A 27,226-nucleotide genomic window follows, 5' to 3' on the forward strand; every position below is an offset into this window, starting at 1 on the left:
TCTGGACATTTAAACCAGGCACATGTACACATTATAGTACATACACTGTACATACATGTACATACAGTTTAGTTAAAACTATTTACATGTACACAATACAATATGCACTGTACATGAATATTTGCAACAGGTTTAAAACAAGGAACATGTACACAGTAAAACATACGATGTTCAGTGCACAGTTTACACTGTACATACATGTACAGTTAACTTAGAAACTTTTTAATATTTACACAATATGATATGCATTGTACATAAATATACACCAGGGTTAAACAGGTTTAAACACTATATGTATACATGTATAACACAAACTGTTCACACATGTACAGAAAGTTATGCTTAAACCACATATCTGTGACACAAAAACCTCATTGTTGTACAATAAACATAGTACATACATGCACAATATGTTTCAAACACAACAATACAAAACAAGCTGTACAGTGTACATACACGTATAACAAGTTTAGTTTTTTATAAGTATGTACTGTACTGCGATCACATTAAAACAAAAGTGGTACACCATGCTATGATTAAACCATTAAAGTGTAATCTTTATGCGAATATTTCGACCATTTCAAGGGGAAGGGGCCTCGAATAAACCCAAAGTCTAAACTAAAACGGGTTCAAATTAAACGACGAAAGCTGATTGTCCGATCTCTAGAAAACCCCCTAGTCATATTTAATAAGAATTTTTTGATGATAAATAAATTATCTTGCAAAATATATGTAGACGAAACTAACACATTTTTGTTTTGTTTTTAAACACTTTATAGCATATACTTCCCAGAGGAATCAATGATGCATTGAATTTATAAAGATCCCATTAAAACATTAGCATTTGAATTGATGCCAATGGGAATCGAAATCTTTAAAGAAGTTAAATTAATTGTAATTCTGTTTCTTTGCTCGATGATGATATTCAAATGACAATACAAATTATATGTGATGTAATTTTTTTCAGAATGGTTTAGATCATAAGGAATATGATTTCAATTTTAATCTGCTAATCTTCTGATGTCATTTTTTATTTTAACAACCTTAAAAAATTTATTTGTGAGTAAAATCAATTAAGATTTAGTCCTTTAGATCATGTACTATTCCCAAAACAAAACTTTCCCATGCTTTAATTAAATACCAAAATTTTCACAAATCCAATTTACCTTTAGTGTCTTTCATTTTGAAAATATTCCCTTGAATGATCAGAATGCTCCCGGGTGCTGTAAAAAAGCTGGTTTCCAGGAAGGAGTCTCGATCAACTTTAGGCAAAATTTCAGTATTTTTAGGATTAACTACAGCTGGTGTCCCACACAGTTAGGACATAGTTTCAAATGTTTTGTTTTTTAATTTGTTAAGTTGTTTGATACCAAAGAGAATATAGAATTATAGTAAAACTGCAGATGTCAAAGTAAAATATATTTGACGATTTTTTTACGAAATAAACTGCGTAAAAAGCTTTTAATATGTAGTACAATTTATGGAAGAAGACACTCACGTAATGCTTTTAATATGTAGTACAGTTTATGGAAGAAGACACTCACGTAACGTCATGTTTCCCGGGACACGCTGTATTCTAAATCAGGGCAAAACTTTTGAATCTCAAACATTAGCTTAAGCGGTTTCTTTCCCCTTGACTGTTCAAAACCTCTTTAAATATCTTCCAAAGGTCATACACAACTTTTCTCAGATTTAAGGCGTTAAAGGGATTGTGACGCAATGTCAAGTGACCCTCCATGGAAAGAGGAGAATGTCCGATTTACAACGGTACCCTTTAACCTATTCACCTGAAAACCGATGGTAGAGAATTCCGTGTGTTTTTCCTACAAACTCTTCAGATTTCAGAGAAACTGAAGTGTACGTAGTACGTACATCTACACTGTATACTCTGGACCGACTTTTAACTAGTCAAAGCAAACTGTACAGTACAATTAAAGACTATATTTGGCAAACAGGGACGGTACGCCAAGTAAATGATCCCCTTTTACAGGGTGTCCCAATAAACATGGGAATTCAGTGACGAATTCGATATCGTCTTTTAAATAATTCTTTGATTCAATATAGGGATACCTACTGAGAAAGCTTTAATCCGCAAGATGTTAGTCTACTACGTTAACAATTTGTTTGTTTATGTTTTGACTGCATAAGCTGTTGTACTTAGTAAAACAAGAAAATTACAGTATTCAAACAGAGTAAACTTGTCCGGGTTTACTGTTCATCTTTAGGAGACATTATAGACTCATCTTTACAGCCATTACCCGATTTCATAAAAGAAACTCTAGCAGACATAATGATATCATGGCTTTTGAAATTAGGCATTACAATGCTAAATCAGAATCTATGTAAGGAAGTCCCAGGAAAAAAAACCTGGAAATAAAAACTTTGGAAAAAAGTCCGAATTTTATCAAGTCCTTGGAAAAATGTCACTGGAAATAAAGTCCTGTGTTTTGGATTCCTGGGACTTTTTTTCCTAAAATATGGGGTGTGCCAATAAAGTCTCAGGAAATAAGATCCCAGGAAAAAAGTCCTGAAGAAAATAAATCCGAGGAAAAGAAAAACCTAGAATTGTGAATCATGCATTTTCACTTGTTAGAGGACTTTTTTTCCGAGGGCTTTTTTGTATAAAATCATACTGGAGCCAGAAAAAAAGTCCTAGAAAATAAAGTCTCGAATTGGTAGGACTTTATATCCGGAGACTTTTTAATAAAAGGACTTTTTTTCTGCAGGACTTTTTTAGTGTGAAATTTTAGGACTTTTTTCCGGAAACATTTTTTCCAAGGACTTTTTTGGCTATTACCGCTAAATCATGAACAATGACGATATCGAATTCGTCACTGAATTCCCATGTTTATTGGGACACCCTGTAGTGAAATTCAAGTGTGAACTGAACGCATCTGACATTACAAATATTTCTCAAAAGTCCAGAATATTCGATGTGAACTCAACGCATCTGACCTTACAAATATTTCTCAAAAGTCCAGAATATTTGATGTCGAACGCATTAAGAAAATTCTAATGCAAATATTTCACTTTCAACGACTGTTGAAAAGTAAATATTGGAAATTCTAAAATATAAAACAGCATACAAACAAAATCTTTGTTTACAGCCTTAGATAAAACAGGATAAGTCCATTATCCTTGATCAGTCAACGTTTTAATGGGTACTCTTGTGAACTGGACTCACAACTCTACGGAAGGAGAGTCAGTGATTGAGATGTTATATATTAAGAAAATTAATTTATAATGTTTGCGGGGAATAATTTTAAAGTTCAAAAGTACAATTGTACACTAAACAGTTCAAAAGTACATTGTACACTAAACAGTTCAAAAGTACAATTGTACACTAAACAGTTCAAATACAATTGTACACTAAATAGTTAAAAGGTACAAAAACAGTTCAAAAGTACAATTGTACACTAAAAAATTCAAAAGCACACTGTACACTTAACAGTTCAAAAGTACAATTGTACACTAAACAGTTCAAATACAATTGTACACTAACAGTTCAAAGGTACAATTGTACACTAAACAGTTCAAAAGTACAATTGTACACTAAACCGTTCAAATACAATTGTACATTAAACAGTTCAAAAGTACATTGTACACTAAACAATTCAAAAGTACAATTGTACACTAAACAGTTCAAAAGTACAATTGTACACTAAACAGTTCAAAAGTACAATTGTACACTAAATAGTTTAAAAGTACAATTGTACACTAAACAGTTCAAGTACAATTGTACACTAAACAGTTCAAGTACAATTGTACATTAAACAGTTCAAATACAATTTAATTTTTGGAACGATTTTTTCTTCCATCCCGGAAATAATTTTAAATTGTTGGATAACTTATATTTCTATGCTGTTTAAATCACAAAAAGTGATATTTGATATTTTAAATCATGCAGAAGTTAACTAAACAGTTAAGCCATTTATTGAAAAGGGATATTGCCTAAAAACGAAGCCAATTATTGAAAATCAGTCTCACTGATTTATATTTTCCAATATGATTGAAAATAATGTTATTTTGGCTATTTAAGCTTTATAATAATTTTAAAAACTGATTTTTTTTCAATCGTGGTTACTCTTCAAAAATGACTTGCGTATTTGCTGTTGCCAGAAAGCAATGTAGGAACTATCATAATTAAACACTTGTTAAGCTAAAAACCGACACTATCTTCCAGATTATTTATCAGATTAAGGTTTCAATTGAGGCCTTTGAATGAACGAAGGGACAGTTCTTTTAAAATATTACTATTAAAGGGAGTGTTCGCGAAAAATGAAAGAGGGTATAGGCTTACGGCGAAAAATAAGCGCTTTTGATCGCTACTAATCTTACTTTTATCTGTTGCGTCTGTAAGGAGAAAATTGTTAAAAACGGCTCATGCTGAAGAAGTCCTATAATTTTCGCGAACACTCCCTGTAAGGATGCACGATTCAATGCATGATTCCACTAAATATTTCAATCAATCAATCAATTAAAAATACTGAATTTTCAGGAGAAACTAAATTTTCGGTAACTAAAGGTAAAAGTATAAGATGTATATATATATATATATATTTAAGTTTTGTTTCTAATAGTTTTTTTCATCGGATTTACTAAGGCCAGTTGTATGTAATTGTAATATGCAAAAACAGGAAAGAAAAATGATATGAAAAAATGCTAAAAAGAAGATAGTTTGTGTATAGATGGATTTGGAATACATTTTATTAATGCAAAAAATAAAAGTTTTTTATAGGTAAAACTGATCGAAATCCTCGTTTACTTATTTCTTTGATTATATATTTCTGAAAAAGTGCTCAGAGCTGAAAATTTTAGAATTGTGGCTAATGCTTGATTTCCTCTTTTAGTTACCCTGAAGATTAAAATAATTAAGATTATTTTATTCTTAAGGAAATTTTCTAAAATTCAACCAATTAGAGTTGGGGATGCAAAATCCTGAACCGTCAACATTATTGCGCGCCATTTAATGACAGAATTCTCATTGTTCGGAATAAATTAGGAATATCCAAAAAGAGAGAAAAAGAGCGGGAAAAAGCAAAAATCAAAAGTGGATATTCAGATCAAACGATTGGTATTTAAGGTATCCGATTCTAAAGTTTTTAGCCATAGTCATTTTTAGAGATAAATAAGTTGCAACAATTTCAAATTAAAAAATCCACAAATTATCCACAGTTTTAAGGTAAAAGGAAAAGCAAAAACGATATTCTAGTTCTAGTTCTAGTTTTCTCTCTGTACTTAATTATATTGGTTAACCTCCAACTTTTAGAATTCCGTTCAAAAAAAAACTTTAAATTGGAAAAAAAGGTTTATTTTAACTTCCTTATCTGAATATTCCATATATCCACATTCTCTGATCTTCCGAACTGTGCATTTACACTTTTTTTAGGTCAAACCAAGGTTATAATGCAAGAAAAGATATTTCAGAGGTGTACGTATCTTTTGTACGGCAGTGTACTGTTTCTGGGTGGTAATGTAAACACAAGATGGGTGTCGAAGCCTGACATTCCATCTTTCACATAAAAAATCAATGAAATATTCTGGTCATCGGAAACTATTATGTGAATTATCAAAATTATCAAAATTTAATGCTTTTAACCTCCTCGGATACTAAACGAACACTGATGCATCTATTCTTTTTTACAAATTCAGAGAGAACTGGTTTCAAAATATACGCAAAGTATACGCAACTAAAATTAACTTTCCTTGCATTATAACCTTGGGTCAAACATGCGATAAAAATATTTTGTATATTTTGTAACATATAAATATTCTCAATAAATATAATTTTTTATTTTTGTAAACAACCCATATTTTTAATAGTACACTAAAACTGCACGAACTTTGTGAATATCTGTATCTTGATATATATCTCATATCTTACACCTTGATATATGGAACAGATCACATTATATGACGTCAATACTTACAGTGCACATACAAGAGAAAGATCCTATATATCAACCTATCTAAAGATATCGATTCTCTTAAGGAGAGTGTTCGCGAAAAATTAAAGGGTTAAAGGCTTTCAAAAATTATTCGATGGTAATTGCTACTAATCTTACTATGTGTTGCGTCTTGATTTGTTTTGAATTAAATTGATTTTTTTTACGATCAGAGTCGAATATTGCAACTTTCTGAATTTGTATTTGACGCAACTACACCTCAACTCTTCATTGATAACACTTTTGTATAAAAAATACTTATAGTAATTACTGTTTCATAGACAAAAGTAAAAATTAAAAGATAGAAAAATTTCATAATTTTATATTTTTATTTGGATATCCTTGTTTCAAGGGTCACTTTGTGGTATATGACCTTTTTGCACATGCCCTAATCGATTTGGTTTTGTTTATTTATATTGAATATGTTCTATTGCAAGGTTGTTTATTAAGATTGCTTACTCTGAATGCGCTCCAAGCCTCCAATGTACGAGAAATGTCGTCTCAAAAGGAGTGGATAGTTAAAATCCGTATATTACTTCCCAATTAATGGGACAGTGTCCTCAGGGATCGGCATGAGCATTCACAAACCGTCTCCCTTATCACACTGCCCCACAATCAGTGACTTGATATTGGAGCGTATCTCGAGTAAGCAACCTTAATAAACAACAGGGGCATAGGGGAATTTGTCCTGGGAAAGCTTGAATGCTATTTTGAATTTCCAGAGCTCAGCACCCGTTGGGGCCTGAATAATATAAAATGTATCAATTAATCGATAAATCAAATGTATGGAAATTTTTTTAAAAACTTAGTGTCCCCACGTGTGCACGTTTTCGGACAAAAAAATCTTTTATTTTGACTATTTTTGTTTTGATAAATAAATTGAAATCAGAACGAAATTCTTAATATCTCCGGTAATATTGACAACACAAAAAAAGGCGAACCACATTTTGGATCTTCCAGGACCAGGAAAATTTTATGATTATTGTTTCAAGAATCATACAGTAACTTTATAATTTAACTTTTGATTGTGTAGAAGCTTTTTTCGAATTACAAGTTTACAAGTAATTAAGGAGAAGCTTTTTTTATATCGACAGCTGCTCTTTGTTTCCATGTTGGTGTGTAATGTGTATCCATTCTGTAAAAAAGTTTGATATAAATCAAAATTGAGATCGAAAGTCGTCTTTGGTATATTAATATATGCGACGACGATGACTTTACATGTAAAAGTAGGTTTACGACCAAATGTCTCAAAAATGTCAAATATCTAGCTAAGACGACCTTCAAATCGTCTTTCTACTGTAAAGTTTCATGGGACAATCAGTATGTAGGGTTTCCAGTTTGGAATTCCAATGCGCAGAATTGCGCGGAACATAAAGGGCGCGTAAGTAAAATACACTTGCATGGGAAACCCTACCTGTATAGTGTATATGCATAAAATTAAAACGTTTATTTCCAGAATTGCAGTATGAGTACTCTCGACCCTCTATCCTTGGTACTCTATCCCCCCATGCAGTTGAGCTCATTTCAAGCAATTCAACCAGAGTCGTAATATGTCCAACCAAACCATCCAGCCTTCCTGGCTCAGCAGGTACCATCCAGTCTTTAATTTCAGGGGAGAAAAGTTCCATACTGTGCTTATGTTTAAAACCTACCTAGGTTTCAGTTTTTTATACAAAATATGAACGCTTAAAAAACACTTCCAGGTTTTGATAGAACCATTTTCGGAACAAAAAAGGTTTCCCAATAATCTTGGACGCAGTTTTGGAACATATCTTACCTTTTTTAACAATCCATAATTTGAGAATATACAATAGTTCAAAGCAAACCGCACATATATATTGCATAATATTATTATACCTTAACTACTGATTATTTATTGAATCTGTTCCAAAATGAAATCCTTAATTGCCAAAAAATCTAAATTGGACTAATGCTAAAATTGTTCTTGATTCTTGAAAGTTTGCAAATTGGTATTTTCTACTCGACTAAAATTAAAAGATGTCAATAGTAAAAAAGATAACTTTGTAACTTTGGCCCAAACCTGGAACTCAATGTAAAACCCGTACTGGAACTTTCTTCTTCTACATATAATCTATTTGAAACTTGCCTTGAGCTAAATGTCGCAACTAATTCTTAAACCTGCGCAGGCTACGCCGAGGTTGTGAATGCGGGAAAATCGAAGACGAGTGAGGATCAATCCGTAGCAATAGAGCATACTCTAGATGATAAATATAAGGAATATTATGCTTAAACACAGTTTACAGATAAAACGGTTTATAGGGTAAACACTTTCTTCTGTATTATTTCCTTGGTTCCTTCAAGGTCAATATCGTTTCAAATGGTTTCATAAGATTCCATAAAGTTTCATATGGTCCTATATGGGTTGATCAGACACTGTAAAGTTTCACAACGTTCCTTATGACTCCATAAGGCTTCTTATGGTTCAATAATGCTCCTTATGGTTCAATAAGGCCTTTCCCTGTCCATTAGGTTTCTTATGGTTATTAAGGCTCCTTAAGGTTCAATGCGGCTTTTTTGAGTATATCAGGTTCCATATGGTTCCATGTGGTTCCTTAAAGTTCCTTATGGTTTTAGAAGCTTCAATAAGGTTTCAAATCCATCTATAAGGTTACATAAATGGATCCAAAGCAAAGCACAAGCATTGTATTTTAAAAGCATAATGTACATGTTGTATTAGTATACTTTATTTGCTGTGTATGACGGGCACGGTGGAAATGGAACTTCTCTTAAGCTTGCTCATGAGCTACATGTGGTCATCTATCAAGTAAGTACATGAGTACATGGAACAATACACATATGTGGTGTCTATAGACAAGGCTAGACATTCAGCTAACTCATCTCACGAAACCTCTATTTCAAGAAAAACTTAGATTTTGGCATAAATTTAGATCATATAGTTAGTATAAGGCATTTTTCCGTACACATCATTACTAAATACAGTATTCATGACCAATAACAGTATTTATAACTCTAACTAGTATTCATTACTCTATGCAGTATTCATGACTCTATGCAGTATTCATGACGCTATGCAGTATTCATGACTCTATGCAGTATTCATGACTCTATGCAGTATTCATCTATGCAGTATTCATGACTCTATGCAGTATTCATAACTCTATGCAGAATTCATAACTCTATGCAGTATTCATGACTCTATGCAGTATTCATGACTATATGCAGTATTCAATCATGACTCTATGAAACACGTTGGGAAAACAAATTAAAATTTTGAGGGATAAATTCAGACATTTTTTTAGCCTATGTTACCCAATTAAAGGACAGGACACCCATGAGCGAAGAACTATATTAGAGAGAAGACATATATTTTTTCTTACTAATCGCCAGGGCCCTCCTAACCATCCCTGGTTGTTTCAAATGGCCATATTTATTGAGCTACAAGTTAAAGTTAACTTCCGAGGATATACAAAGAATCCACCAAGAAATAATTAAGAAATGAATATAAGAAAGGGGTGGTTGTGATTGGCAACTTACAAAAAAACGCCAGAAGGAGGACAACGATACAGTTATCAACAGTGTTTGTCTAACATTCTAAAAAAACTTCCAACGAGGTTATAGAATATAGAGTGCTGATGTACGTATATATACTTGACAAAGCAGTAAGGGTACCGTTGTGAAAGGTCACTTAAAAATTCTCTCACAGTACCTTTAACAGAATTCGAACTTATCATAGCTAACCAGCTGCTCATTTTTCAACAGTTTTCTCTAATTAAAGTTTGTTTTGAATCAATGTCACATGTTTCGAGAAAATCCGCGGTTTGTTGAATTGGATTAAATAATGCTGAGGGAAGAGAAACCCTAGAAGATATCTAATCCTGGAATATATTGGAGGATCATAATCCACCCAGCATTAATAGAGTCATAATTGTTAACATGTTTTTAAACACGTCATATTTATGATAATAATAAAAATGTTTATTGGTGGTTCATTCTTTAGTTAAAGTTTTAGGCTCTAAGACATGAAGAAAAAAAAGCTTTAAGCTAATTGCGGATCAAGCCAAGGCAAAATTAGATTTTTTGTTAAAAAATTAAGAAATGGAAAAATTTGTCCTTTTTAGGATATTTTATTTCAATCAAAAGCTGTTGATCTATAGGCCCGAAATTGAAAAATGGTTGACCTAGGCCCGATATTAAAAAAATAGTTGATCTAGGCCCAAAATTAAAATTTGGTTTCCCAAGGCCCAAAATTGAAAAATGGTTGACCTAGGCCTGACATTGAAAAATGGTTGACCTAGGCCCAAAATTTAAAAAAATGGTTGGTCTAGGCCCAAAACTGAAGTATGGTTTTCCTAGGCCCAAAATTGAAAAATGGTTGACTTAGGCCCAAAATTAAAAAAATGGTTGACCTAGGCCCAAAATTAAAAAAATGGTTGATCTAGGCCCAAAACGGAAGTATTGTTTTCCTAGGCCCAAAATTGAAAAATGGTTGACCTAGGAAGACTGAAATTGAAAAATGGTTGACCTAGGCCCGAAATTGAAAAATGGTTGACCTAGGCAAGAAAACCTGGTTAAAATTAGCATTTTAAGAATGGATATGTTTTAAAATAATTAATTAAGACTGTAGCAATTCATCTATGTCTAGTTTTAGATTATGTTCTAGATATTTATATGCATTATCATTCAAATCTGGTACGCCGTAGGTCCAGCTTAATATACCATACTCGTACTGGCATGACATGATATATTTTGTCGGAATGTTTTAAGACTGCCATCTAACGCCTTTTGTTTCAACTTTTATCCTTTCAGGGACTGAAATTTTACGATGTTTCATGAAACTCTAAATTTCAACAATAATTACACTTTATATTTTTAGTTTTGATCTTTAAATTTAAAAGTGGTCGAAGTTAAGGGAAATAAAATGCCTAAAACTGATGTGAATGAGTCTTTAGAGTAATTTTATACTTAAACGGTGTTAGGTCATTTCCCCAACACAATTTCCCCATTAACAACTTCCCCAACAACAATTTCCCCAACCGCTAATTTCCCCAACAACAATTTCCTCAGCAACTTCCCCAACATCCATTTCCCCATGGAGTATAATCCTATCCGGAAGATTAAAGAATTCTTGTGTTGACTAAGAAACTTGTGGTCTCTCAGCAGCAACCAGAGAAGCACTTCTGTATATTTCTGATGCTAAGTTTACCAGAACCGACCTACCTCCAGAATATCAGGGTTGGCCACAGCATTGATTATATGCTGTTTTTCAATGGTGGAAGCTCCACACTTTGCAATTGCATGGTTAATATTATTATTATGGTTGTTGGAAAGCGATATGATGACGTTATCAGACTCCTTCAGCTTCCAGAATGATTTAGTTTTGTCTCTTGACAATGATTGTAGGTTATACTCTTGCATATTGCGATCCACCAGAACATCCTCTTCAATTGTAGTTTGAAAAGTTGCGAAATTTTTAATCTTCAAATTGCGCATTTGTTCATTGGAATAAAGTTAAAATCAAAAAAATGTTATATTTTACTGCATGGCGAAATTGTTGTTGGGAAAGTTGCTGTTGGGGGAAATTAGTGATTGAGGAAATTGTTGTTGGGGAAATTGGCTGTTGGGGAAGTTGTGACAGGGGAAGTTGCGCTTGGGAAATACCTAACACCTACTTAAAAATTGTTATACTTTAGGCACTACACAGAGCCAGAAACTTAAGATAGTATCGTTGAACGAAACTCCCAAGTTTCCTTTTTGGGGTCTTTACATTGCGTAGATTTTAATTTAAGAAAACAGAAAACAAAAAGAGAATGTAAAGAAACCTCATGAAATAGTTTTCTTCAATGAAACTGGGTTTCATTACGATACAATCTGTCTTAAGTTTCGGGCTCTGAATATACTACTCCAGGCACTACAGGATATACTGCCAGAAATAGAAGATGCAATAGTTCGGGAAAAACACCCAGAACCTGAGGAAAGCATTAACTACTTAAACCATTTTAATTTGCTGTCCATAGATTATTAACAATATAGATAGAACACTAGATGTTTTCTTTTCAGCAAAGACAAAGACGGACATTGACAATATGTTTTTAAATTGTTGCTCCGACTGAGGTGTAAAGAATAACATTTTGAATTTTGAGCATGTATCTCTGACATTGGTGGATCATTTAAAATCACGTTAACACTGACAGTCCCGAAGATTAATAACAATACAGATAGAACACATATGTAATCTTTTCAAGATTTAGACTTTTTCGTTCACAATAACCCTGAGGCAGAGTTACGCGCATACTCTCTCTCTGTCTTGTCATTTAACCATTTCTTTCTTTTAGACGGTATAGACAGTTGTTAAATCTGTAGCGATCGAATACAAAGGAATTGAGTTCTTGCCACAAACTCAAATGTTCTAATCCCCAAATCTCTGCAACGGGATGGTTTAAATCTTTAATATTTTAAAATTGGATTATTTGATCTAACATAATTAATAGATTGAAATATCAAAGGTCTACGACAATGGGTTGAAAGGATATAGTGATGAGAAAATCAGAGTTTGTGACAAAGACTCAATTCCTTTCATTCAGATATAGATTTACATATACCCCTTTAATTTTTCGCAAACACTCCCTTTAGAGGGTAAAACTTGATAGAAGAGGGGTGGATCTTTGGCTGGGAGAGGGGGGGGGGAGTTGAGGTTATGAAACCTCCCCTGTCCCTGTAAACATCTGTTTTAATTTAGCTAATTTTGCGCATCCTTCTGCAACATATAGCACAATGCTGAGTTTTGCTAATTTCTAAATTATCTGCAAGATATATCCGCACTGCAGATTTAATTCGCAAATGGGAGGGAAGGAAGACGAATAAATATATTTATCTCCTTTCTGTTGTATTCCCAAGCGGGACACTCTATAGACCAAAATATATATATTTTAAGAAATACAATATCTGTATTCTGTACTATAGAGATGCGGTTCTTTTTCCAACAAATATGCAGATTGCTTTTTTTAAACATTATTTAAAAATTTTCGTTTGTTGTTGAAAATTTGCAAAATTATGTATTGTTGATTGATTTAAACAAATCTTTGATAAAGAAGAAACTAGAAATTTGCCACACATTTATAACCTTTGCAACCTTTAAACTTCGTTGGATCAATGTTTAAACAGTGCTTAGGATCCATTTAATGTTGATGCGGATCCGGATCCTGGATCCGCACTGGAAAAAAATGGATCCGGATCCAGGTAATTTCTTTAAGATTTACTGAATTTTTTTAACAAAAAATAATTTTCAAATTTTCTGTTCTATTTTTTTTCGCTTATTTTTATCCTAAACCATTCAGAAATTAGGAAATTTTTATAATCTCCCTTTTTTTCAAAAGTTCAGATTTGGGTTTCAGGAGTAAAAAAGTTTTTTTGCAGTTTATGGTTGATACGTTACCCCGTGGATCCGCATATTTTTGCGGATCCAGATCCGGTTCCAGGAAGCCAAAATCTTGCGGTTCCAATGGATCCGGACCCGGATACTAAGCACTGGTTTAAGATATCAAAGGTTTACACCAGCAGGGATTAGATAATTATAAATTATGCTGGATATGCTGAAAAAAAAATTCCGTCTGCAAAAAGAAACCATAGTTTTTAGCCTATGTTACCCCCGGGATACCCATGGGTGCCCTCGAAAAATCACAGCCAATTAGGTTCAGCCGGTTGGCCAGCTATAGCTTACATATACAGAAATATATAAATATATATACGAGCGAAGAGCTTTATTAATATAAAGGAATTGAGTTTTTGCCACAAACTTAGATTTTCTTATAATTTAGTAACCCGTTTTCCTAGACCTTTGATATTTCAAACTATTAATTCTGGTAGATAAAATAGTCTAAGTTTGAAATATCAAAGATTTAAACCATCAGGTTGCAAAGATATAGGGGTTAGAAAATTTAAGTTTGTTGCAAAAACTCAATTCCTTTCAAAATTGTATGCTCTAAATGTTTGTTTTTAAACATTATGCTTTTTCGTCTCTGCAGACTCATTCTTTATGGGTAACCCTGTAATTTAGACGTTGGATATTTGATTACGCATGTAATTATTATCTTTATTCCGAAACAGATGTGAAACTATTTTTTAAGAAGCAGTTAAGGTTTTGAAAAATCAGGAAGAAGATGATTATGAAGATTTTGAAGAATTAAATGCCCGACCCTTTACACCCAGGTAATTAATTTCTAGTGCTTCCTGCCACCCACCCAAATTAAAGGAATTTTCATGGCTAGGTTTTCGAGGTCCGGTCTTACATATTCAAGGTTTTTTCTGCCTGTAAAAATGCTGTGATTTTGTTTTTATAACATTAACCAATTTTTTTCTATGACCTTAAATGTTTACCCAATCGTTTGGGTTAATATCTTTGGCCAGAGTTTGGGTTTGTATCTTTGGAAGTTTTTAACTTCAAATTAAATATATATAAAATTGAAATCTCTGTTTGTCTATTTGTGTGTCCGATTGGAGAACTCAGGAGAACCGCGGGAATGTTCTTAGTTTGGTTATGAGATTCTAAGTTGAGTGGGTCAACTTTTATAGGGAAAAATAACTAAATCGTAATTTACGACTAAGTGCGGGTAACCGGTGGAGTAAAAACTATGAGTACCCTGGGCAACGCTGGGTTCTCAAGCTAGTAAGTAATAACAGATGAATGAAAAATGTTAGTTTAAAAATCATTTAACAGCTAAATATCCATGTCTTAAAAATGTAAAAAATTAAATTATGAACTGGATGTCGCAAAGCGTTCTAAAGTGAAAATATTTATATTCGATTTAGATGACCTTAATTACGAGTAGGAGGGATGTTAACGTTTTCATTTTTTTGAAAAAGAATCGTTTTTTTCGTTTTCCTATCGTTTTTTGTATCGTTTTCCGATCGTTTCAAAAACTATTGTTTTTTAAAGTTTTTAAACGATTGTTCTTAAAATGATCGAAAAACGAAACAAAAAACGATAGGAAAACGAAAAACAAAACGATTAACGACCCTAATTACGAGTCACTCCCCCCCCCCACCCCTCCTTCCTTCATTAAAAGAATAATATCATGAGAAAGAAAAAATATTCTAATCTCGATATTTCCAATTTTCCTCCCTGCAATATATTTTCCCCCAGACATTTGCGACGTGTCGCCTTCTCTCATATCATATCCGTTATCTGGCAAATTTCTAATTTAATTTCAAATATTCAAATTTAAATTCAATTCTGCCAACTATTCAATTTTGAACGGAGAATATTTGTTCCAAAAATAATATTTCAGCCTTTTGTAAAATTATGATGGAGTTCAAATGTTAAAAGACGCAGTTTTAGAATATATTTTAAAGAATCTTTTTTCTTTAAAAAAGTTACAATTATTTCAATTTAAAGCGTCTTCGATATCTCTAAAATAAATCTGCTTAAGTGAACCCCAGAAAACAACGGAAAAGAAAGACGACATTATTGAAATACTTAAGTGTAATTGTTTTTGTTACAAAGCAAAAAATTTCATAAGAAACTAATTAAATCACTAATTTATTGAAACGGGGTGGTTTACACTGAGCGGGGGAAAATTCAATTCAATGTGTTAATTAAAAAATATTCTTATTCTTTATTGCATATTTTTTAAATTATGTTTCTATTTTTAACCTAAGCTAAGTTCATTCCTGAAGTTCTACCGAGTTACCTAATCTAAATCGATGCATTGGTTCACGAGTTTTGATCGGACATGCAAACAGACAGACAGAGATAACTTCTTTATTTATATATCCTACCGTTCACCCGTGCTTTGTCGTAAATTAAGATTTTATCTGTTTTCCCAATAAAAGTATACACACTCATCATAGGTTCTCAAAACAAAGCTAAGAACATTCCCGTGGTTCTTCCAAGTTCCCCAATCAAAATTTTAGACTAATCGGTCAAGGGGTTCCTAAGTTATGATCGGACAAATAGACAGACAGACAAACAGAGATCACAACTTTATATATATAACTATATGCTCTGTGAATACAGTTCTGAGCTGGTATTTAATTAATTAATAACATTAACAGCAGCGTGCATAGATCAAGGAGTATGAAATAGAAGGTAGATACAATTGACGCGGCCCGCCCCACCGTATGATAATACATTCTTTACAGACGGGTACTCCATTTGTATAAGAAATATTCAGAATATGTTACTGTATACGCGGTAATTGCACATCAGACAAATATTTTTTATTCTAATAAAGTACCGTCAGTTATATCTCCTTTCTATTTCATACTCCCTGCAGCATAGATAGAGAAGTCAATCTGAAGATTTAGAGTGCCGCCAAGTTTTTATAAAAGTACCAACAAGTTTATATTAATAATCACCGTTAAATGGCTTAAATCTATTATACGAATAATTGGTTAAACTAGAATATATACTGCAGTGAGACCTATACGTTGTGGAAAAGGAAGATGATAACAAAAACAGCAATATTGCAATGTAAAACAGACCTTTTTCCCTTAATAAGTTTCAATTCATGCAATGCGTTTTGAAAAAATTCACTTTAAAACAATATATAATGCTTACGAAGACTGCTAAAATGTCGTCTTCCTATTCCAGAGTTTTTTATGTTACTGTAAATATAGTGTTTCGCAAAATTTACTTTTTAAACAGGAATTTAAAGAAACTCTGAAAAAGGAAGACGACTTTTATGCTAAAGTTATAACTTTAAATAACCCAATAAACATAGCAATTGTGCAATGTAAACAGACCCATTTCAAGGAATTAGTGATTTTAAAAGTCACTCGTAAAATTGTTTACTTTGTAACAACATCCAACACATATATGTATTGTTTTAATTTCGTCTTCCTCCTTCACAGTTTTCTCTTTCTTGTTCTCTCCGTATCAAAAAATCCACAAAATACCCAAGATTTTGGATTGAGGAACAGATACAGACCAATGTTTTTTTATAACCACTTAAAGATATCCATATTAGGACCAGAATAATTGATATTTCTCGCAATAACAACACGAAAATATTCCGGGGGTGAAATATTGGGCGTTTATATCAATACAATAAAAAGGAATTTTCGATTTAAGTTTTGATTTCAAAATCTCAAAATTTTTCAAAATTACAAGTTTAATCTAAAATAAAAAAGCTTTTTTTGACAGTTTCTCTTTGTTTCAATGTTAGTGTGTATCCATGCTGTCTGAAAGCTTTGAAAATATCAAAAATGAATTCGAAAGCCGTCATTATTGTAATGATATATACGACGACATTTAAATGCGCAAACATTCTCTTTAATAAAACGAATGATTGAGAATAAATGTATTTATGTATGTTTAGTTTAGAAGAATTGATCTCGGGAACCCTGGAATCATGTTTCTGGGTGATGGACAGTATTATTCTTCATGACAAGGAAATGTCGTCTTCCAGACGATCAATTTAATTTACAACCTTTATGTTATGTAAATTGTACTACCTAGAATCTAGATAATAAGCTTTTGTACATCGTATGGCCTTAAGTTTATGTACATGTTTATAGCTTTTGTACAACATTTAATTTAGTAAGATTGTACCAAGGTACTAACGCAAGAAAAGTTAATTGCGGTCGCGTATACTCTGCGTACATATTGAAACCAGTTCTCTCTGGGCAGAATTTGTAAACAAGAATAGATGCACCAGTGTTCGTTTAGTATCCGAGGAAGATAAGAGCATTTAATTTTGATAATTTTGAAAATTCACATAATAGTTTCCTATGACCAGAATATTTCATAGATTATTTTTGTAAAAATTGATTCCATGTCAGGCTGTGACATCCGTCTTGTGTTTACCTTTCCGCCCAAAGACAGTACACTGCAATGCAAAAAATGCATACCCCTCTGAAATAACTTTCCTTGAATTAGTACCTTGGATTGTACAAATTACAGGTTACAACCCAAACATAAGAATAAACAAGAGAATGAACAAATTGATGGAATGAAAGTTGGAAGACGGTATTTGGTCAAGGGTTCGTATAAGATAACCGGAGGATCCACTGCTCTAATGGCTTTCTTCATGTTCGACAGAACTTGGATTGTGAATTCAGGAGACTCCAGAGCTGTTCTGTACAGGTATATAGGACTCCAGACTCCAGAGCTGTTCTGTACAGGTATATAGGACTACAGACTCCAGAGCTGTTCTGTACAGGTATATAGGACTCCAGACTCCAGAGCTGTTCTGTACAGGTATATATGACTCCAGACTCCAGAGTTGTTCTGTACAGGTATATAGGACTCCAGACTTCAGAGCTGTTCAGTACAGGTATATATAGGACTCCAGAGATGTTCTGTACAGGTATATAGGACTCCAGACTCCACAGCTATTCTGTACAGGTATATAGGAATCCAGGCTCCAGAGCTGTTCTGTAAAGGAATATATAGGACTCAAGGGCTGTTCTGTACAGATACATAGGACTCCTGACTCCAGAGCTGTTCTGTACAGGTATATATAATTGACTCCAGAGCTGTTCTGTACATGTAAATTGTACTCCTGACTTCACAGCTGTTCAGTACAAGTATATATATAGGACTCCAGAGCTGTTCTGTACAGGTACATAGGACTCCAGACTCCAGAGCTGTTCTGTACAGGTATATATATATAAAACTAAAGTTTACTGTTCTGTACAGGTATACAAATATAAAACTCCAGTATACTGTTCTGTTCAGGTATACATATATAAAACTCCAGTATACTGTTCTTATATAACTCCAGTATACTGTTCTGTTCAGGTATATATATATATAAAACTCCAGTATACTGTTCTTATATAACTCCAGTATACTGTTCTTATATAACTCCAGTAAACTGTTCTGTTCAGGTATATATACAGGTATAGAGCAATCTCAGCCTAACACCAAAAAAATACAGACTGTTAGTTCAGGGAGTTTAGGATATATCTCTCGATAAAAATATTATAATCATCAGTCCTCAAACAATTAAAAGGTTAACAAAAAAAACAACAAAAAAAAAATTATTTAATAATATATAAGACTCCAGAGTTATGTACAATGTACAGAAATACTGTTTATAATAATATCCATTCAAATTTTAGTTGTTATGCTTTTAGTGCTATGTACAGAAATACTGTTTATACTAATATCCATTTAAATTTTTTTTTGTGCCTTTAGTGCTGTGTACAGAAATACTGTTTATTATAATATCCATTCAAATTTTAGTTTTTATACTTTTAGTGTTGTGTACATAAATAGTATTAATATAGGGTCACTCAGAAATGATAACATTTCTTTAATTTAAATATTCAAAGAATCAATTTTATCTTCTACCTAAAATAAACTCTTTAATGGGATACTATAATGATGGTATGAGAAAAAAGAATGAATAAATTCCATACAGTCGACTCTGAAATCTCTTCCCTGGTGGATAATACTGTTTACAAAGTACAGTGGTTGGCAACTTTAATAATACAATGAAGACGACTTTCTATTTATAATGATTTGATCCCGAAAAATTACAGGTTTACAAGTAAACAAAGAGAAGATGTTATTTCGAAAACTTCTATTTGTTTACATGGTTTTATGTCTCTGCTGTTTGAAATATGGTGAATATCAAAATTGACTTCATTGTATTAATGTATACGACGATCATTGTATTAATGTATACGACAATCATTGTATTAATGTTACGACGATCATTGTATTAATGTATACGACGATCATTGTATTAATGTATACGACGATCATTGTATTAATGTATACGACGATCATTGTATTTAACCTTTTAGGAAAGATAATGATTTCCTCGCAGAACCTCTTAGTTTTGATTTTACACCAGAATCTGATAGAAGAAGAATACAGGTAATAACATCTCTCAACTCTCACCTTCCCTGGGGTTATGTGAGTTGCCTTAAAAATTTGGGCCCGATTGGTTCAGACGTTTTTTCGATAGCTAAAAGCCATAAATATAGATTTCATGTGTTTTTAGGAAATAGCTTTTCATAAACCGCATCTACTCAAGCAAGCAAAGGTAAAACAAAATTTTCAATTAATATTTTTTTAATATTTTTCTGCCAATTTCAACAAATATCATATACAATATTCATTGGTTTCCTCGACAAAGGAACTGAGTTTTTTCCACAAATTCTGATTTTAAAAAGCTATATCTTTGCAACTTGATGGTGTATTTCAAATTATCATAATTTGATCTAAAATGATTGATAGCTTGAAATATCTAAGGTCTCCGACATTAAAATGCAAAGATATAGGGATAAGAATATCAGAGTTTGTGACAAAAACTCAATTCCTTTTGCCTGTACAATGTCCAAAGCGTTAAGTAAACCAATGAGAAGAAGTTTCAGTTGTGAATAATAATTACAATATTGAATATTTAATAAATTTTCTTTTAACTTTAGACTGGTGAACAAATATTTTCCCGGCTTCAATTTTCTAGAAAACTAACGTGAGTAATTTAGATTATTAGTTACTAATGTACACCATATTCCGGTTTTACAAGAACAAGAGTGAATAATTTATATGTAAGGATTCGATGATTACGTAATAACTGAAATGATAAATATGTTATGTAATGAGTATGATCAATTTCGCCTATGTGTGCATAATTTTGCATATTTTTCTTTTGTAAAACTATATATTCAAAAATTTATTTAAACAAATTTAAACTATACCATTCATATATGTATTTATATCTTTGTGTGTGAATAAATCTTTATACTAAAATAATCCTGTTCACTATATGCTGTTCACTTTAAGCTGTACACTATGAAGTTTAATAATTAATTGTTTGTATTAAATCTATTTGTAACTAGCTAAAGGTTCCGGCGTTGCCCATGGAAAAAAAAATTGAAGGAAAAAAAATTAGAACATTTTTTAAAAACAAAAAAAAAGATGTTTTTAGCCTATAACACCCCCCGGCCACCCATGAGTGTTCACACAAAAATTCAGCCCAATCGATCCAGCCGTTTGGCCGGCTATACGCAACATATGTATATATGAATGTCTTGTCTTTTATATAGATATTTGTAATGATCAATTTCTAGATAACCTAGTGAATATTCTCAGAAATATATCAGTTGTAAAAATTGATACTAATTGAAAAATAGTTAGCAAAATTTTATTACAAAAAAAATAATGCATAGATCATTGCACAGTTTTATGCTTTAGACGTAATTAAGTTATACACTACAGCTTATTATTCCGTTGTACTTGTATAATTTATTATTCCTATGTACAGTTTATTATTCCTCTGTACAGTTTATTATTCCTCTGTACAGTTTATCATTCCTCTGTACAGTTTATTATTCCGTTGTGCAGTTTATTATTTCTCTGTATAGTTTATTATTCCTCTGTACAGATTATTATTCCGTTGTACAGTTTATTATTCCGTTGTACAGTTTATTATTCCTATGTAAAGTTTATTATTTCAAATTACATTTTATTATTCCGATGTACAGTTTATTATTTCGTTATTCAGTTTATTATTCCGTTGTGCACTTTATTATTCCTATGTACAGATTATTACTCCGTTGTACAGTTTATTATTTCGTTGTTCAGTTTATTATTCCGTTGTGCAGTTCATTATTCTTATGTACAGTTTATTATTCCTATGTACAGTTTATTAATCCACTGTACAGTTTATTATTCAATTTACTGTTTATTATCCTCCGTACAGTTTATAATTCCTATGCACAGTTTATTACTCCTATGTACAGTTAATTATTTCCTTTTAAAGTTTATTATTCCTTTGTTCAGTTTATTATTCCATGTACAATTTATTATTCCTCTGTACAGTTTATCATTCCTCTGTATAGTTTATTATTCCTATATACAGTTCATTATTCCGTTGTACAGTTTATTATTCCTATGTACAGTTTATTTTTCCGATGTGCAGTTTATTATTCCTATGCGCAGTTTATTATTCCTATGCACAGTTTGTTATTCTGGTATAGTTTACTATTCCCAAGTATAGTTTACTATTCCCAAGGACAGTTTATTATCCCTATGTAAAGTTTTTGTATTCCTGCGTACAGTTTATTATTCTTATGTACAGCTTTTTATTCCTATGTACAGGAAGGATGATATTGGTAAACAAGTTCTTTACAGAGATTTCTATATGTCAGGCTGGGGGCTTAAGGTAATTATTAATATCATTATTATTATTTTCATTATTATTATTACGAGATCTCTGGGCGACTATGAATTAATTCACAGGGAGGGGAACAGTGTTTTTAAATTTAAGAAAATAAACTTTTCTAATTTTGGTTTCGTGGTTTCGTTATCTAGACAAAATCAAAAAAAATTGTTAATTAAAATTTTATATTACAAAACTTTAAATTCTGTACGATCAAATAATCAAATACCAAAGGGTTTACACCATTATGTGGAAAAGATGTAAGGATTATAATATTTGAGTATGTAGCAAATACGAAATTTTTTTTAACGTATTTAAGAAAATGTATTACTAAAATAGTAACCGCAATGCCCATTTTTTTAGTTGTAAAAACTTTTCAGTGATGCTGCACTTTGCAAGAAATATGACTTTTTTTCATAAAAACAATGCCACATTATTGGTTCCATTTTTTCTTTTTCTTGGTCGAATTTTAAAATTATTAAGAAAAGAATGTTGTGGGGTTTACTATAAATACTGTTACAAAGAAAAAGGACAACAGTCAACAATTAACGTTAAAAAATGCAAATCAAATACAACATTTTTTCTGGTTTTATCAAAATTTTAATGAGCAAATTGAATTATTATTTAAAATTAAAAACCCCTGATACAGGAGCTCACTTTGCAACATGAAGGAGTTTCTAACCCCGCAGCCAGAGGTAAAAACAATAAAAATAAAAAATATTACGCTTTATAAGAGTAAATTTTAAAGCTTGGTTTAATCCAAATGTAAAGGTTTGATTACCCTGAGTAAAGTGTGTACTGTGTACCAAAAGGGTGTACAAAATAAAACTTCATAGAACATATTTTTGTGTTGTAACGAACTATTTGATAATTTTTATTCACATATAAGCATTTCACCCTTTATAGAAAAGAAGTGTGTATTTTCCACTAGTTTTAAACTTTTTTTCTCCTAAATATGAGGTTTGTTTTATACACCCTTTAGCCTTAATCTTGTTTATTTTCCTATTAAATCTGCAATACACCTTGGTTTATTGTTTATCTTGTTAAAGGGAAAGGAGTTCAAGAGCAAATCATATATTTCATTTCAACCTTTAGATTTAGATTTATGAACAATCCTGTAACATCTGGTCCCATCCAGTCCCATCTAGTCCCATCTAGTCCCATCTAGTCCCATCTAGTCCCATCTAGTCCCATCTAGTCCCATCTAGTCCCATCTAGTCCCATCTAGTCCCATCTGGTCATCTAGTCCCATCCAGTCCCATCTAGTCCCATCTAGTCCCATCCCATCTGGTCCCATCTAGTCCCATCTAGTCCCATCTAGTCCCATCTAGTCCCATCTAGTCCCATCTAGTCCCATCTAGTCCCATCTAGTGCCATCTGGTCCCATCTAGTCCCATCTAGTCCCATCTAGTCCCATCTAGTCCCATCTAGTCCCATCTAGTCCCATCTAGTCCCATCTAGTCCCATCTAGTCCCATCTAGTCCCATCTAGTCCCATCTAGTCCCTTACTTTGGTTTATTTTCCTCTAAGCATTAATCAGTCCAACTTTATCCAGGCTTTAAATATATATGTAGATTCGATTCACGAGTCGCTCTAGATATTTTGGTTCGACTAATCAGTCCCTTTTAAATATTTAGGTTCGACTAATTAGTCTCTTTAAATATTAAGGTTCGACTAATTAGTTTCTTTAAATATTAATGTTTTAGGTTCGACTAATCAGTCCCTTTAAATATTAAGATTCGACTAATCAGTCCCTTTAAATGTTAAAGTTCGGCTAATCAGTCCCTTTAAATATTAAGGTTCGGCTTATCAGTTCTTTTAAATATTGAGGTTTGACTAATCAGTCTCTTTTAATGTTAAAGTTCGATTAATTAGTCCCTTTAAATGTCTAGGTTCGACTAACAAAGTCCCTTTAAATTTCTAGATTCGACAATAAAGTCCCTTTAAATGTCTAGGTTCGACTAATCAGTCTCTTTAAATGTTTAGGCTCGACTAATCAGTCTCTTTAAATACTAAGGTTCGACTAATCAGTCTCTTTAAATATTTAGGTTCGAATAATCAGTCCCTTTAAATGTTAAGGTTCTATTAATTAGTCCCTTTAAATGTCTAGATTTGACAATCAAGTCCCTTTAAATGTCTAGGTTCGACTAATCAGTCCCTTTAAATATCTAGGTTCGACTAACAGTCCCTTTAAATGTTTAGGTTAGACTATGGAAGCCGACCCAAGAGATGTCAAAGGAAGATGTTATTGTGATAGCTACAGACGGGATGTGGGATGTTGTAACGAATAAGGTCAGACTCAAGGTCGAGGTCATAAAGTAAAAGTTTACAATGCCAAAGGTCGAGGTCATTAAGAAAAGTTTACAAACTAAAGGTCAGGGTTAAAAAGTACAAGTTTACAATAAAAAAGGTTGAGGTTATAAAGTACAAGTTTACAAAGCTAAAGGGGGGCATAGAGTAAAAAAGCTTAATTAAGGTCAAGATCATAAAATACAAAGAAACTGAGTTTTTGCAACAAACCCAAATTTTTAAATTTCTTAATCATTGCAACCTTTGATGGTGTAAACCTTTTATATTTCAAGCTGAGCCTATTTGATCTAACAGCATTCATAGTTTGAAATATCAAAGGGTTTGGGTTGCAAAAATATAGGGATTAAAAAATTAGGGTTTTTGGCAAAACTCATTTCCTTTAGCAAATTAAAGCTTAAAATTTAAAAGTTTAATGTTATAAAGTAAAAGAAGCTAAAGATTGAGGTGATAGGTTCAAAGTTCACAAGTTTACGGTTGAGGTCTTAAAGTACAAGATTACACAGCTAATGGTTCAAAATTGATAGGAGGGGGGGGAGGGGGCCTGGGGGGGGTCCAAAAATCGTATACTAGGACAGACCCCAAAACGTTAATGTTTGCAAACCGAAGATTCCAAAATTATAAAGCATGAAATTATAAATCAAGGTCAAGTGCCGTAAATTACCTTTATCAATTACAATATTTGTAATCTCATTAATTTGGAACGATTAGTCCATCATTTTAATTTTTGCGACATTTTAGTGACCTTTAGAAATATCCGAAATAAAAATACTGATTCTTTGCCACAAACTTAAAATATCCAATCCCTATATCTTTGCAACCTGATGGTGTAAACTTAAAACTTTAAAACTTAGATTATAAGATCTAAAAAGATTTAAAATATATGAGGTATAGGCATTAGAAAATCATAGTTTGTGGCAAAGACTCGATTTCTTTACTTAATCCTTCGGACCAATAATGCACGGATTAGACCTGTTTTAAAGGATTAACAATTTAAAAGGTTTGATCTCTTATGTCAGCAGTTTGTATTCAGGAAGCCGGAGATATTGTGAGACAGCAGGCGACACAAGGAGAAATTGTTTACACTAATCTGGCAAAACGATTGGTAGAACGAGCTAGAGGAGAACGGAAGTAAGAAAAAAGTGATTATTATTCAATGATTTTTAAATCAGGGATGGTAAAATATTCGATGATTTCTTTTTTTTGGGATGGGTTGATATTCAATGATGTCTGTATTAGGGATGGTTCAATAATCAACCATTATTACTTTACGGATGGGTTTGTGTTTACTTCTTTTTTTAGGGATAGATAAGTAATCAATGATTTCTTTTTTAGGGATGGATAAGCAATCAATGATTTCTTTTTTATGGATAAGCAATCAATGATTTCTTTTTTAGGGATGGATAAGCAATCAATGATTTCTTTTTTTTAGGGATGGATAAGCAATCAATGATTTCTTTTTTTAGGGAAGGATAAGTAATTAATGATTACTTTTTAGGGATGGATAAGCAATCAATGATTTCTTTTTAGGGATGGATAAGCAATCAATGATTTCTATTTTAGGGATGGATAAGCAATCAATGATTTATATTTTAGGGATGGATAAGCAATCAATGATTTATATTTTAAGGATGGATAAGCAATCAATGATTTATATTTTAGGGATGGATAAGCAATCAATGATTTATTTTTTAGGGATGGATAAGCAATCAATGATTTCTATTTTAGGGATGGATAAGCAATCAATTATTTATATTTTAGGGATGGATAAGCAATCAATGATTTCTTTTTTAGGGATGGATAAGCAATCAATAATTTCTTTTTTAGGAATGGATAAGCAATCAATGATTTATATTTTAGGGATGGATTCTGGGAGAAAGAAGATGGAAACCTGGCATCTGGAGATGATATTTCTGTATTTGTAATTCCAATTCATAAATTCATGTCATTTAAAAAATAGGATAAAGGGGGGGGTTTACTTTTTATTTTAATCTCTCAAAGGATGTGAATTTAAAGACGACCTGAAAATCATTGAATCTGATAGATTGCTTATATTCCGTAGAGTCTTCTCTGAAGTCTCTTCCTTGGGAGGTATAGTGGGGAAAATGGAAGATTAAAAGAAATGTACGCAAAAAACATTAAACATTACTTGTATTTAGGATACAGATAGAAAAGGTTCTGTGTGTACAGTATGAATGAATCACACATAAAAATGTTCTGTATTAAATGACTAGTAAATCATTCATGGTTAATCTTTTTCATTTGTCTTTGTACTAAATAGAGGAAACTTATCTTTGAAGGGGAATTTTTGAGGGTTAACCTTTTTTTTCTTTGGAGGTGGGGGAGTGGGAGTAGTTTTGGGGAAGAGTGAATTTGATATGATTTTGGTATACATTTTTGTGTGCTATATCATTTTTTCTCACTTAAAGGGACCGTTCACTTATTTGGTTAATTTCAGGGTAAACTAAACAGCCTATTCGCTTTTGATTGGTAACAGTCTTACTTTTCAAAGACAACCGTGGTCGGAGAAAAAGCCGATTTTTCGTTCAGAATTCGAGCGCAAAGGGACGGTCCCTCTCCATAGACACTAATTGATGTTTTTTTCAGTAACAGCAGCCCAATAACATTTAAATTTATTATATTTTGATGTCATTATGTGTTCGTTATTATGTACTAAAATATTAAAACTTTTGATATTTGAATTAGAAAGAAATTTACGTTTTTCGTATTAAAACATGTAAAATGTGTATTCAAAGACGACGTCTCTACTACAATCAATTAATCATTTCTCGTATTTTGGTTCGCAGATTTTGTAGATTTTGTTCCCGTATGTGCACAACATTTCATTTGTATGCCGCGTTCAATTCAGCTTTTTAC

General features: G+C 32.2%; 1 protein-coding gene across 1 annotated transcript; it reads left to right on the top strand.

The window, feature by feature from the left end:
* Window positions 1–1,037: 1,037 nt before the first annotated feature.
* On the top strand, window positions 1,038–26,842 carry LOC111710289 (protein phosphatase 1H). Its single transcript, XM_023484342.1, has 17 exons — window positions 1,038–1,268; window positions 4,499–4,525; window positions 7,402–7,533; window positions 8,093–8,181; window positions 8,644–8,730; window positions 11,833–11,902; window positions 14,081–14,132; window positions 17,243–17,315; window positions 17,906–18,009; window positions 19,680–19,752; window positions 19,880–19,921; window positions 20,307–20,353; window positions 21,982–22,122; window positions 22,692–22,737; window positions 24,245–24,334; window positions 25,383–25,480; window positions 26,210–26,842. Exons 1-17 carry the CDS (start codon window positions 1,202–1,204, stop codon window positions 26,307–26,309), a joined length of 1,338 nt encoding a protein of 445 aa, XP_023340110.1. The 5' UTR covers window positions 1,038–1,201; the 3' UTR covers window positions 26,310–26,842.
* Window positions 26,843–27,226: the final 384 nt, after the last annotated feature.

Source organism: Eurytemora carolleeae, unplaced genomic scaffold, assembly GCF_000591075.1.
Source record: "Eurytemora carolleeae unplaced genomic scaffold, Eaff_2.0 scaffold730, whole genome shotgun sequence".
Lineage (NCBI taxonomy): Eukaryota > Metazoa > Arthropoda > Copepoda > Calanoida > Temoridae > Eurytemora > Eurytemora carolleeae.

What these genes read in the sequence shown, in the direction of transcription:
- LOC111710289 (XM_023484342.1), top strand. Translation starts at nt 1,202, where the DNA reads ATGATCAGAATGCTCCCGGGTGCTGTAAAAAAGCTGGTTTCCAGGAAG. An exon ending in TACATGTGGTCATCTATCAA is followed by an intron (nt 8,731 to 11,832) that starts GTAAGTACATGA and finishes ATACTACTCCAG; the next exon opens with GCACTACAGGATATACTGCC. An exon ending in TTCTAACCCCGCAGCCAGAG is followed by an intron (nt 22,738 to 24,244) that starts GTAAAAACAATA and finishes TTAAATGTTTAG; the next exon opens with GTTAGACTATGGAAGCCGAC.